At 30.4% G+C, this 13,646-nt stretch overlaps 2 protein-coding genes across 2 annotated transcripts; one reads left to right on the plus strand and one right to left on the minus strand.

Annotated features, from left to right (window-relative positions):
* The first annotated feature begins 213 nt into the window (after window positions 1-213).
* Window positions 214-2,193, plus strand: LOC11426069 (uncharacterized). The gene is made up of 4 exons (XM_003620437.4): window positions 214-374; window positions 662-830; window positions 944-1,007; window positions 1,396-2,193. Exons 2-4 carry the CDS (start codon window positions 688-690, stop codon window positions 1,690-1,692), a joined length of 504 nt encoding a protein of 167 aa, XP_003620485.1. The 5' UTR covers window positions 214-374; window positions 662-687; the 3' UTR covers window positions 1,693-2,193.
* A 3,650-nt stretch (window positions 2,194-5,843) lies between these two features.
* LOC11426070 (kinesin-like protein KIN-14P) lies at window positions 5,844-11,140 on the minus strand. The gene is made up of 15 exons (XM_039827119.1): window positions 10,996-11,140; window positions 10,797-10,924; window positions 10,610-10,693; window positions 10,412-10,489; window positions 10,214-10,315; window positions 9,063-9,740; window positions 8,868-8,949; window positions 8,686-8,781; window positions 8,436-8,612; window positions 8,246-8,352; window positions 7,815-7,969; window positions 7,154-7,318; window positions 6,590-6,843; window positions 6,129-6,292; window positions 5,844-5,948 (listed from the first exon to the last, which is right to left on the minus strand). Exons 1-15 carry the CDS (start codon window positions 11,138-11,140, stop codon window positions 5,844-5,846), a joined length of 2,520 nt encoding a protein of 839 aa, XP_039683053.1.
* Window positions 11,141-13,646: the final 2,506 nt, after the last annotated feature.

The raw sequence follows: 13,646 nt of genomic DNA on the forward strand, positions 1-13,646 counted from the left end.
TGAGATAATACTTGATTGTTTAACTATAAAATAATTAAGAAAATATCTTAAATGAAGGGTAAAAGAGATATGAAACAAATCAGATTAAACTCATTTATTCTCTTTATACATAAGTATTTATTATTATTTTATTATTATTTTATCTTTTGCAATAAATTGACTTAATTATTATTTTTCTTTTGCAATAAATGGACTTTATTATACTTTTTTCTTTTTCCTTAATTACCACTTTCTCTCTGTGAATAAATACCCTTTGAGCTCTTCTTCTCTCTCCATCTCTCTCTCCCTTTGTTCCTTTGAGACCCAAAATTTCCTTTGCTCCATTTTTGTTCCTCTTCTCCTCTCTGAGGAGTCTCTGAGCCAGCTTAGCTCAGGTAACTACCCCCTTTGAGAAAAGGTTTTGTTTTTACAGAGTTTTTGAAACATACCTTAAGGTGTTTGTGTTTATGCCTCAATGATAAAAATCTCAATTTTTTTAACCCCTTTTGATTTCATCATTTGCTAAACAAATTTTCATCAAAAGGGTTTTGTTTTAAGCCTTAAAAATCAAATTTTTGGTTCAATTTTGCTTAGATTTGGTTCAATTTTGTTTAGATTTATATAAACCAAACCAATTATGAAAAAAGGGATTTTTTTTAATATTTTCTATTGAATTTTGCAGGTGTTTTTGTTTTCAGCTGTGAAAAGATGAATCACTGTGGCTATCAGCAGAAGAACGCCATGAGAAGCTGTGAAGAGATGAGGATGGAATCTTTGGTTTGCCCTAAACCTATTAGATTTGGTCTGATGAACAGAAACCATATCAGACCCTTTAGGCCACAAATTTTGAGGTATTTTCCTAATTTTTATTTAATTATTTTACACAATTTTTTTGTCAATTTTTTCAATCAATTTGTTTTTGTAAAAATTCTAACTTTATTGTTTGTTCTTATAAAATAATCAGCTATCAATCAGAGGTTGAAGATTCAGGTGTTAGGGAAGATCTTCTGGATATCATTCTCCCCAAGGTAATTTTCTATCTCAAATCTTAATTTTTCATGAAAAAAGGTTAATATATGTTTCAAATCAAATACCATGTTTTGGTCATGCACAATTTTAGGGAATTGTGAACATAACATCTATTTCATCAATCTTACATGTTGTTGAATCACTTGATTTGATTAAAATGTTTAATGAACTTCAAGAAGGATGAATCATTTAAGATCATTTGCCGACTTTATTATCTTCTGGCCGAAATAAAGTCGGCAAATGATCTTTGATTACCATGATGATTTTCCATGAGAATCAGAGGGTTTAGGCTGGAAAAAAGAAGCTTGGATGTTGTTGTTAATTGTTGATTGAAGTTAAATATGATGTCTAATCTAACAATGATTTGTTTTAATTTGGATTTTGCAGGGAAATTGCTATAGTGAAAGATTTGGGGACCAATTTGGATCATCACCACCACCATTTTTTTGTGGATCTCCACCTAGCAGGGCTTCAAACCCTGTGATCCAAGATGAGCAATTTGGCAATGGCAATGGTCATGGGAATTTTAGTCCATTTTCCATGGCACCCTCTTCACCATCTTCCTCAGCTAGAGGTTGTGCTCCAATGAAGAAGTTTGGTCACACACAAGCTGCAGTGAGGATTGAAGGTTTTGATTGTCTCAATAGGGATAGGAGCAACTGCAGCATTTCAGCTGTTGCATAATTCATTTTACAACAACAAAGAAAAAGAAGATAGAGTTCTAAAAGCAAGTGGAGATTTTTGGTGTCAGAGGAAGCTAATCTTAATTCAATGTTTTCTTGTAATATATGTAAATATCAATTGGTCTGTGGAAAAATTGTTCATGAGTTAAGGTGTCATGTAAAATTGAGATGGTGAGAACTTTTTTTTTTTTAATTTGAAGAATAAAAAGAGGTCATGTTTATTATTAGAGGGAGGAAAAGATCAAGTAAAAGTCTTGTTCTTTCTCTCTAGTTAGGTTTATAAAAAGGGTATTTAGAATGAAACCTTCATGTGGATTTCATTAAGAGAGTTTGTAACTGTGATTATGTATTTGAAACTCTAGCATATCCTCCTTTTGTAATTGTAATTTGGAGGAAAATGAGGGTTAATATCTGAAATCTTGTAATATATGTTTTTTTGTGGGTGCCTTCTTTGTAAGTGTCACCTATTTGATAATATCAAAGAGATCTTGTTTATACTTAATCATGCTTTATTTTATATAATTGTGGATTGTATTTTTTCTAATGTTTTTTTGCATAATATAATGTTTTGTGGGTGCTCTCTTTGTTGGTGTCAGCTATATTGATAATAACAAAGAGATCTTGTCTCTACTTTATTTTATACATTGTATAGTATACTATTCTAAAGTCAAAAGACAAGGTTTGAATATATTATTTGAACAACTACAACCAGTAACGTGTAGTCATATACGAGTAAAGAAATATTAGAAATTTGATAGCACTATTTTGAAAGAATCTTAGGAAGCTTCACAGAGCATTACTATGGTCAGTTTTGGAAGGCTTATGAATAATACTAATATTTTAATCAATCAAATTGTCCCTTTTGATTCATTGGAATATTGGATAGATACCAGATTAAGACACTGTTGGCTGAATTGAAAGGGTGTTTATTTGTGTTTATTTGTGATCGATTGTAGTTGACACATATGGTTAGACCTTCTACTCACATCAGTCATGTCTTTGATTGTAGTTTAACATTCTGTAAATGACAAATTATACATAAATTTTATTGTAAATTTCCGATGAAATGACGTTTCATGAAGTGTGTCTCATTTTTTTTTATACAAGAAACTAAAAAAGGGTGGGAGACTAATCATTCATCCTAGAACTACTCTAGTCCAAACACGTTTAATTGCGGAGTTTTGATGAAATCTGTTGCATTAGTGTTAGTATGATCGCATCTTAAGTATGTCTCGTTTAATCTAAATTTAATTCTATAAAAAGAAAAAGGGGTGTTTATCTGTAGAATGGTGTGAAAGGGTGAATGGAGGATGTTATTGAATTAGAGCTAAAATGAGATGTGGATAGGTAGATTGAGAAGTTAGAGAGAGAAAGATAGTTTGTGTGGGGTTGGACAAGCATAAATAACTGCATAAAAAATGTAGAAACGTGTGTTTGTTGGTTTGTTGTAATGGTAAGTGGTTAAGGCGGTGGCGGCATGTATTGTGGCCTTGTGTGTTTGTTTGGTTGTTGATGGTTGATATAACACACCAATATCTATGGCCCCAATTAAATTTTAATGGTAGATTTTTTCTTTATGATGCTTAATAAATGATAGATAGACTATTATATCTTACCATTGATTTAATACCTTTTTTGATAGACGAAATGACAAAGTTAATATAAACTCACATACAAGTGATAGTATCGAGGTTCAAACCCGGGTCAAAGCGTCCGACCTAACAATTTCGGCATTTTGTCAGTTGAACTATGACTTGCAGACTGATTTATTACTTTCTTAATAGGAGATTATATGATAATAGTCATGTTATTAGTTTAGTTGGTAGAAATATTGCATAATATATGTAGTGGTTGAGGTTCAAATATCGAACACCTTACTTATCCATTTTTTAAAATGTGTGAGCTGTGTACTAGACTACTTGACAAAAATATATATGATAATAGTTATAAAAAACTTGCATATAACTAAGTATAAGATTTATAGTTCAAACTCTATTTACCGTCTTTAATCTAACAATTTTGATATTTTTATCGGTTGAGTTTGGACCTGTGAGCTAGCAATTTTTTTAATAGCTAAATTTTGATCTTTGCAAAACAATTTATTTAGTTTTTATCCTTATAAAATTTAGAAATATTATTTTTATTTCTCCTATTATTAGACATATTCCTTGTTTATGTTCCTAAAAACATACCTTTTTTTTTTAGGATCCTAAAAACATACTTATTTGTTTACGAAAGATTGAGTGACCATTTTGTTACACTTAATGCATGTTTGAAATTAGGAGAATTTTACAAAAATATGATGGCATCGTTATTATAAATTGATCAATAAAAAATTCAAATTCATTTGGACCATATATACTATATATATATATATATATTTTCATCTGATTTATCATGGATTAAAACTGATTTGGACCATATTATACTTTGTGATAAACGTTGTGAACACTAAGGTCCATATTAATTAAGAAGTTGCGTGGGGCATTCTGCTTCACAAGGTGGGTGATTGGCTGGTGCTTCACAAGTAGATTTTTGTTGGTTATGAAGTAGGGGAAGAAAATTTGATGAAAATGACCATTCCAATGGAAAAATTTGCATTTGGAACAATGGATTTGAATAATCTTCTTTCTTTTTCATAGGAAACATGTCATTATCATCTTATTGGGAAGGATGTGGACATAGTCTTTGTATCCTACTATTAATGATGTAGGAGGAAAGGAGAATGAGAGAAAAGAAGAAGCATGGAAAGTTCTGTCATTTAGAAGAGCAAAATTAGATGATGACTATGTACAAAAATAAAATATACAAGAATGAAAAAAAAAATCATTATGCAATAAAATATATTTTTTATGTTTGCAAGGAAAACCCTAAAAAGATTTTTTTTTTTAAGGAAACCCCTAATAAGATATCATTTTTTTTTTGTCCAAATTGAAAAAATCTTAGTCCAACCATTACTTCCTAATGCTTTTTACAGGTAGAGAATCAAATCAGGAAAAAAAAAAAGTTATACTTGGGTGGAATTGTTGACTATTTATTTGATTCGAGTAAATTTTTCGATTTTTTTTTTTACTTTCTATATTAAATTTTTATATATATTTTTTTATTTTCTATATTAAAATAGTTATGCAAAAACAGGACTATCATAATATAGTAACAAAATGATTATTTCAACCATTGTTTATGTAAAAATCTTTGCAAAAAAATAATATTAAAAGTAAAATGGTATTTTTATAAGGTTTAATTACACTTTACAAGGAGGTTGACAATGGTTTGTATTCGGTAAAAAGTACATATCGTGTTTGTGTTGATACTCTTACCATAGAGATGATTGGAGGGTAGAACTTAGAAGGTGGGGAACTTCTACGGTACACTCGTAAATTGAGGTGTATCGGTACTCTTGCTTCATAAATCTATAAACTAACAATCAATTTTATGAAATAAATAGTTATTTGTCGGCATTTATATTTTAGAAAATATGATTTCAGAAGAAAAACGTATCATTCATTATTTATAAGAATCATAGTAATTTTTTTACATATTATCGTATAAAATAATCAAAGTTCTCTATTATGAGCGATAAAAATTAAAAAAAATTATTTCGTTTACACTTTTGATGAATAAGATTTAATCATTATAATTATAAATGATAAAAAATAATATTTTTCTTCAAAAAACAACTCATTTACCTATAAAATTAAAGGGTTGGTGTACCGGTACACTCAAATATGTTGAGTGTACGATAGAATTTGCCATAAAATAAATGGTAAAACTTGTACTCTTGCAAGAACGGTGTTATCTTATGCTCCTTGTAGGGTTTCCAATTACATTCTTGAATGCATTTATGACAATATAATTAATGAAATTTCTTTATTTTGTTTACATAAAAAAGAAGGATAAAACTAGCTGGAAAAATCTTAAATACATAAATAAAAAATCTATGTTACATAGTCAGAATTGATGATTATCTCCATTAAATTATATCTAGACAAACATAAAATGAAATGAAAATAGAAGGATAATATTTACATAAATGAATGTGTATATTTACATAATATGAACACTACTTAATTACTTCTCTATGTTATTTAATGATTTTGTGCATAAAAATCATCAATATCTTGGAGTAAGATCATTCAAAGAAGTTTTTACTTAATCTTCAAGCTTCTCAGAATTATCATTTTTTAGATCCTTAAGTAATTGTAGCCTCTCAATTTCCTCATCTTTTGTTGAAATAGTGTCTTTCAGAGAAGCCACCTGTAATGTCATACCAAAATATTTTAGGAATAACTCAACATGAAAATAATTCTGAAAGTAGATAATCTAAAACCTAAGATGTTATGAGCAATTAATAGTGTGATGAATATTATATAAGATTCTTATTTTGAAGCATATAATTAAACATATGTAGCATAATTATATTAGCAAGATAATTACCTGTTCCATTAATTCTCTAACATCTCTTCCCTCTTTTGTACTTCTTGCAACTCCTAACTCAACTCCAGAAACCCTTTCAGCAAACTTTAAAGTACTCAAAGATTCAGAGTAAGACTTTATGTCTGAATTAATTTGGACTAACATGAGTGTCTTTGCATGACCACCTACATAGTAAAATCATATGAAAATGTTCATATAGTTAGCAAAATCCATGTAGCAATTCAATGGATTTCTCTTATCTCACGTAAATACTATGCATTCGTGTAGTAAACACATTGGATGATTGTTGAATCTAGATCAGATGGTCCATGTTACAATAAAATATGGACCGGTCCAATCTTAATTCAAAGACTACCGATGTGTTGACTGTGCGAATGCGTGATATTATCGACTGAAGACAATCCGAGTTCACAAGCAAAGCAATAATGTTGATATTAAGAAATAGTAAGGAATGATTTTACCAAGAGAGGTTTGCAAAATTTGTGTGAGCTTGCTGTTTCTATATGGTATATGAGCACTCTTTTGAGCAAGGGCGAAAATGACATCTCCAAGAGCTGACAATGATTTGTTAATATGTTGTGCTTCCTTTAGTCTATCTCCGGTTACTTCAGAACGATCTATCCTTTCACTTCCGGCCAAATCTACCAAATGAAGATTACCTTGGAGAGTTGAACCGGTTTTCTTATCCGCCCCACGAACATGAATCGAAACAACACTGCATAAACAAGTTTGTTCAACTTCATTATTGAGTATGACTTATAGTTACTAATAAGTGCGACAGGGGTGCGCGGATAGGGTTCAATTACAAAACATTTGTCATAACACTCATCATACTAAAAACTACAAATGTTGTTAGATTTTAGGCTCGAGGCCTAATTCTCTTTTGAATAATGACTTGTAAGGTGAGGACTGTCGCAAACTTATAAACACGTACTACTAATACATTTGAAGCATGGACTAAAGCGAGCAGAAAAAATTGATCTAAAAAATTGTTAACTATCTAATTGAAAAGTGAAAAGACAAACCTATGAGATCGACTACTTCTTTCATTCATAGCAGTTGAACCCTTTGCTCTATTTTTCAAACCAATTTCCATTAGCTTTATGACATCATTAGTTGATTTGACAGGGTGCATGCTAGCATCAGGTACTGCTAAGCCATTTGGTTGAGAGTGATTCAATATCCCAAGTGTGTGCAAATCAAGGAAATCAAAGAACACAAACATTGACACATTTCATGTGAAATTTTTAACACAGAAGAATTATAAACTAGAAGAATTCCTATAGTAATAGATTCCTCGCATTCACGCAGTTAGGGCATTTGTAACAATTTGATCAAGAGCGGACCGTCCAAGAAAGAAGATGATTTTGATTCTTTAAAAACTAAAATGACCAAGCTTGATATCTGGACCGTCTGATCTCGACCAAACAGTCTCAGTTGAAAGTGTGCAGTCACCGACTGCAAGGAATTCAGGTTCATAGAAGGATCCCTTGCTGTCACAAATTCCTTGTATTAATAAAAATGACAATATGCATTTTTTTGGACCGTCTAATCTTGATCAAACGACCACCAATATCTCGACTGTGTGAATGCGGTATATTCTCTAATTGTAGGAATCCCATGCACATAATAAACCATATGTAGCTACTGAAAAAAGGATATTTTTTGACAGATGTATCGGTCGATAACAAATCTCGAACTTGTTCATTATATATCTCAATTATCTGGACACCAATTTCATAAACTATAGAGCTTTGTCTACTTGAGGATATGTTGAATAGGTCATTTAGAGCTCTATAGTTAACACCAAGATTCTCATTGGATGCACCATTTGGACCACTCTGAAGAAAAAGAAATGTTATTGAATGCATCAAGGTTCTTTCAACCAGCATGAAGAATAAGATAAAAATCAATACTCATGTGTCATGTTGAATAATGAACGGACAAGTCACTGAGTGATGCGGCAATGCATTGTCACACTACCCTCTGACTTGTCAGCTCATTATTCAACTTGATACATCAGCCAAAATAAGAGGACTAAAATCATAACTCAGCGAAAATACGAGACCGAAAATGCATTTTAGCCAAATCAATATTATGCACATAAAGATACATACCATTGTGTAAGTTTTTCCTGAACCTGTCTGACCATAAGCAAATATACAAACATTATAACCATCAAGTACTGATCTTATAAAAGCTTGTATATCATTATACACCTCAACTGTATAATTCAAAGAAGTAACAATCAATAAAAATGTCACTAAATCTATTTAATATCAAAAGGGTGATAATATAGAAATAAACCTTGAGTTGATGAAGGACCAAAGATCTTATTAAACTTAAATGTTTTGAGTGCTTCTTTCCCTTGCTTGGAGGGATTTGCTACAACCAAATCAGATTCACCAATACGTTCCACAATAGTTTGTTTTTCTTTTTGTCCAGGAAGAAATGGTCTAATTCTACAATATACTCTAATATTTCCTGTATAAAGAAAATATTTATCAGAATTCTCAATAGTGACATACCTGCATTAATCAGAAGAAAATAATGTCACCTTTTAATTCTTGAAGTTCATTAAATAGTTTTCTATTTTCTGCAAGAATCGTACGATAATTCTCGGATGCATGCACTAGTGGTTTAAGATTTACACCTGAGAAAGTTGAACCACAATGATTAGAGATTATATAAACCAAAGTTTGAAAGGTGATGGAGCAAAAAAAATGTAACAAGACCTACCTAACCGATTGCATTCCTCGGAATAAATCATTTGCTCTTTCATAATGTCCTTCTTAATTGTTTCCCAAGACAATTTCAATTGCTGGATGAAAATTCAATGGAACTTTTTAATATTTTACATCATAAATATAGGTTTGAATATGATATATTTGCAGGAGCAAAAGATATATTAAAACCTAAAATATATAAGTTTACCTTTATGGAATTAAATTGAAAATTCATAGCATTCTGCATTAGGTTATGTTTCATGTTCCATTTCTGATATTTTGCCTCATTAATAGCTTCACTCTCTTTAACCTTATCTCTTAACTTTTCCAATAGAAGCTCATATTCTTGTGATTTCTGGTTCAATTCACCTTTAGCATCCTTAGTTTTTTCTTCTAACTTTGAGCATTGCACTTCATATTTTTTTTGCATGGTTTCTACTTCTTGCTTCAATGTTGAAATTTCCATACTTTTGTCTTCCACCTCTTTAGTCAATCTAATGACGTCTTTATCGATTTTCTTCTTTTCCGAATTTATGTCTTCCACTTCTTTAGTCAATCTAATAACTTCTTTATCAATTTTCTTGTTTTCGACATTTTTGTCTTTGACTTCTTTAATCAATCTAATAACTTCTTTATCAAGTTCCTTCTTTTCCGTATTTTTATCTTCAACCTCTTTAATCAATCTCATAACTTCTTTATCAATTTCCTTCTTATTTTGCTCTTCTTTCTTCTTTTCGGCATGAATTGTGTCATTTGTATTCTTTTCTTCAACTTTAGTGTTCTCAACCTGCATTGAGCCATTTTGCTTCTTTTCTTCTTTCACAATCTTCTCAATTGGTTTTGAGTGATCATGTGCATTTTTTTCTTCCTTTATGATATTCTCATTCTGCATTGTGGTGCCAAATATCTCATGAAGCAAAAATTATACAAAAATTATACATTGTCTCAAAAAGTGGATGTGAATTGATGGATTTTGATTTGATTCACTCAGAAAATCCACAAATTCATGTAGCCACCATGTCAGTAGTCGTTGAAGGAATCGAGATCAAACGGTCCAAATTTTGTTAAAAAAGCAGAAATACAAACTTAAAATATGGACCATATATACTATCTTGATCCACTACTTTTGACGTGATGACTGCATAAATATACAGATTTCTCGCTGCCGGAAATTCAAATCTATGAATTGATATGTTAAGAGAACATTACCTTCAACTGTTGAATCTGACTTGTAAGAACGACCTGTGACAAACATTTCCCTATGATAAATATATTTTTTGGTACTAATATGAATAGTTATTGAAATTTGCAATGAACATTGGATTCATCATTTTTAATAAGATAAATAGATAGAACTACCTTTGAGACCTTACTCTCTTCAGTTGTTCCTGATGCAAGAGCCTCAAGTACTGTTATTCTTGATTTATATTTTTCTTCACGAGTCTTGAAAAGATTGTTTTGCTGAAGACAAAGGGTAAGACAGCAACATAAAAAAAACGAGAAAAACGGACAAAACTAGGTCTCGTTTACTTTCTAAAAACGATGTAATCGACATACAGTTTTTAAATGCTCTTGTTGTGTAGATATACGCCGCTCAATCTCTTGGACAACTTTTCTTAGCAAGCACGCCACACGCTAAGATGAAAAGAAAATTTTGTTAGATAATATACAAAAACAAAACATGTACTTTCATGAATGCATTTATGATTTATATACAAAAGTAACACAAAAGCAAATCAAGAGTATTTATCATACAGGAGGTATTTCTCCATTTCTTCTTTCAACACTTTCTTCTAGTATACCATTGACAACACTCAAAAGTGATTGAGTAGGAGCATTCTGCAACAGTAAATGCTGAAATAAATCAGTGATGCATAGAACTAAAAAGGATAATCATAACCTATGTGAATGTGAAAATGATGAAAACAATAAGAGAGTTTACATCCAAACTTGATGATTTCATTAGTTCCGAAATTTTGGCAGAAGGAAGATCGACATAACTTCCATGCTTTTGTTGAAATGCCTCGTAAAACTTATTACCTACTTGGTTTATCAATGCACCTGGTGGCTCTGCAGATTATAATTGTCGGATCATTAAAAATGTTTGACTTTAATCATAACTACTTCTAAAGTCATCGTACCTGTCATAAGCGGCGTATGTAAAACACGTTGAAACTTCGAGTCGGTAATAATTTTCCTCTGAGCTAAGTTAATACCGTTGGAATTTGAACTCGAACTTCCCCCATCCCTAGGTTCTTTAGTATGGTTGTTAGGTGGTATATTCATCGGTAGATTTTCTTTTTCATGAAGAGCACTTCAAAATATGAAGATTTGTTTCACATATATTTCCATTGCATTATTTCACCCCAAAAAATTCTTGAAAAGCTGAAATTATGTTACACAATATAATGCATTTAATTCACCTCCTATAAACCATTATGCTTCAAAATGCATATATTAAGTTAAACAACCCTTAGCGTGAGTTTTTTTTCCACACTTTGTAATATGTTTGGATAATATCTGAATGTCCTCTTACTAATACAAAGTGTTATAACAACACAAAACCCTAAAGCGACAAAGAAATATCAAGCTAAGACGAAGGGAGGACACCGCCTCATCTATGAGTAGCATGTAGATTCTATGGATTGTGTCCTTATGTTACGGGGTCCTCGAGTTGCATATGGTTGAGTACCCCGTATACTCCTATTTCTAATTTGATATCTTCTTCGTTGTTTCGAAGAGAGAAAAAAAAGTGTTCAAGACAAAGGTGTTTGATCATCTTTAAATCTCCTCCAACTAATACAAAAGTTTTATAAAGAACAAAACCTTCGGCACACATCGAAAATCGAAGGTTCAAAACATGAATAGGGTAAAAAAAAGAAAGAATATAATCATGTGCATTATATGTGATTTTTACTTCTTTTTTTATATAAAATAGTTCACAAGCTCGAAGGTAAATAATAAATCATCTTTAAATTCATGCATGATTGACATTTAGAAATCAAATAGAGATTACCAAAATTTCCAATTGAATTAAGCTTCTTTTTGTTGTCGTTGTTGTTACTTGAGGAACAAGGAATATCAAAATTACAGAAAGATAAACATGCATGGAGAATGTGAAAAAGAGAATCTAACCTTGAGGATGTCAACGTTGAATCTAGGAAGAGTTGAGAAAATTCAGGTAAAACATCAAAATGGATTTTCTTTTTACATAAATATAGTATTTTTTTTAAAATTATTTAATAATTATGTTGACATTTTTTTAGTTTAGATTTGTGAGAGAGAGAAAAGAGGGAAAGAGGTTCCTATAAGATAGGAGAGCATCACTCTCTACTTCACAATCATTTTGGTGGAAGAAATAACACAATGCATGATTTTTCCTTGCTAAAAAAATGGTTTGGTTGGTGCTTTTTAATTTTAATTTTTCATCCCTAAAATTATTTTCTTGTATTCTAGTTCTAGTTCTTACACTTTCTCCAACCATAATCTCCCTTTAATGCTCCTGACCTTTCATTCTCTATGTTCTTCTAGATTCTTTTTGAAAAAGCCAACAAAAAATGCATTCACACTTACCACATAGGTGAATATTATTGATATATATGCATTTCTTTATATTTTTTGTTTTCTTTACAAACGTAAAAAAAGGTGCAGGGATAAAAGGGATATGTAAAATAAAGTTTAACTAATTTGTATACTAGTGGTACTCCATGTCTCCACTAAAAAGGATACGTAAAATAAAATTTAGGCTTAATTACACTTTTAATTCTTGCATTTTGACCAATTCACAAAATTGGTTCCGTTTTTTTCAAATCGAACAAAACAGTCCCAATACTATCGTGTTTTTCTTTGTTGTGTTGAAGAATCTCATTAGAAAACCTTAATATCACATCTAAATATTGACTTGCTTAGAGTTACTACCACAAAACCTTGTGATGTCAAACGTAATATCAGCATATACTTGAGCTGAGAGGTTACGGTTAGACTTGAGTATGTGTCAAAGGTTTAATTTATTGAATAAGATGGGAATTTTTGTTGGCTTAGAGTTGTGTTGAACTTTAAATTTGTAGTTTAGGTAAGAGTTATCTATGATTGAATGAATTGTTACTATTGTGTTCGAGTGGTTGTGTGATATTGTGAAAGTTGCAACTAAGTTTCCAAAAAAAATCAATTTAGGTTTGTCCATAAGCAAATTTTTCTATGTTATTTACTGATGATTTTGTGACATTAGTGTATCATGTTAATTATTTTCTAAATGTTTGATTTTCATGTGATGTGTTTGTTTTACGATTATCACAAATATAAGTTTATAGAAATTGTTCTTGGATATAATTTATTCATAGGAATTAAATTTACACAACTTCACGACTTTTTATTTTCATGTTTATGGGTGGATATTTTATATTCATGAAAATAAAACACAACTACCAATAAATATGCATTTTTTCAGAAAATAAAATAACTATTCATCTTTCTCCATTATTTTTTTATTTCTATTTATATTTTTAAAATAAATATAATTTTAAAAACGTTTATAGGAATATCTGAATTTAACCAAACACATACATGAGAGTAATATTCGCTGTAATAGGATTCATAATTGTATTTTTAAAATAAATAAAATTTTAAAAACGTTCATAGGAATATATGAATTTAACCAAACACATACATGAGAGTAATATTCGTAGTAATAGGATTCATAAAAAAGTTAATCATGAAAATACATTTTGATAATTGCATAAAAAAAAAAAAATCATGTTTTCAATTTATATATCGTTATAGATTATTAGAAATC

This window comes from Medicago truncatula, chromosome 6 (assembly GCF_003473485.1).
Source record: "Medicago truncatula cultivar Jemalong A17 chromosome 6, MtrunA17r5.0-ANR, whole genome shotgun sequence".
In the NCBI taxonomy this organism is placed as follows: Eukaryota; Viridiplantae; Streptophyta; class Magnoliopsida; order Fabales; family Fabaceae; genus Medicago; species Medicago truncatula.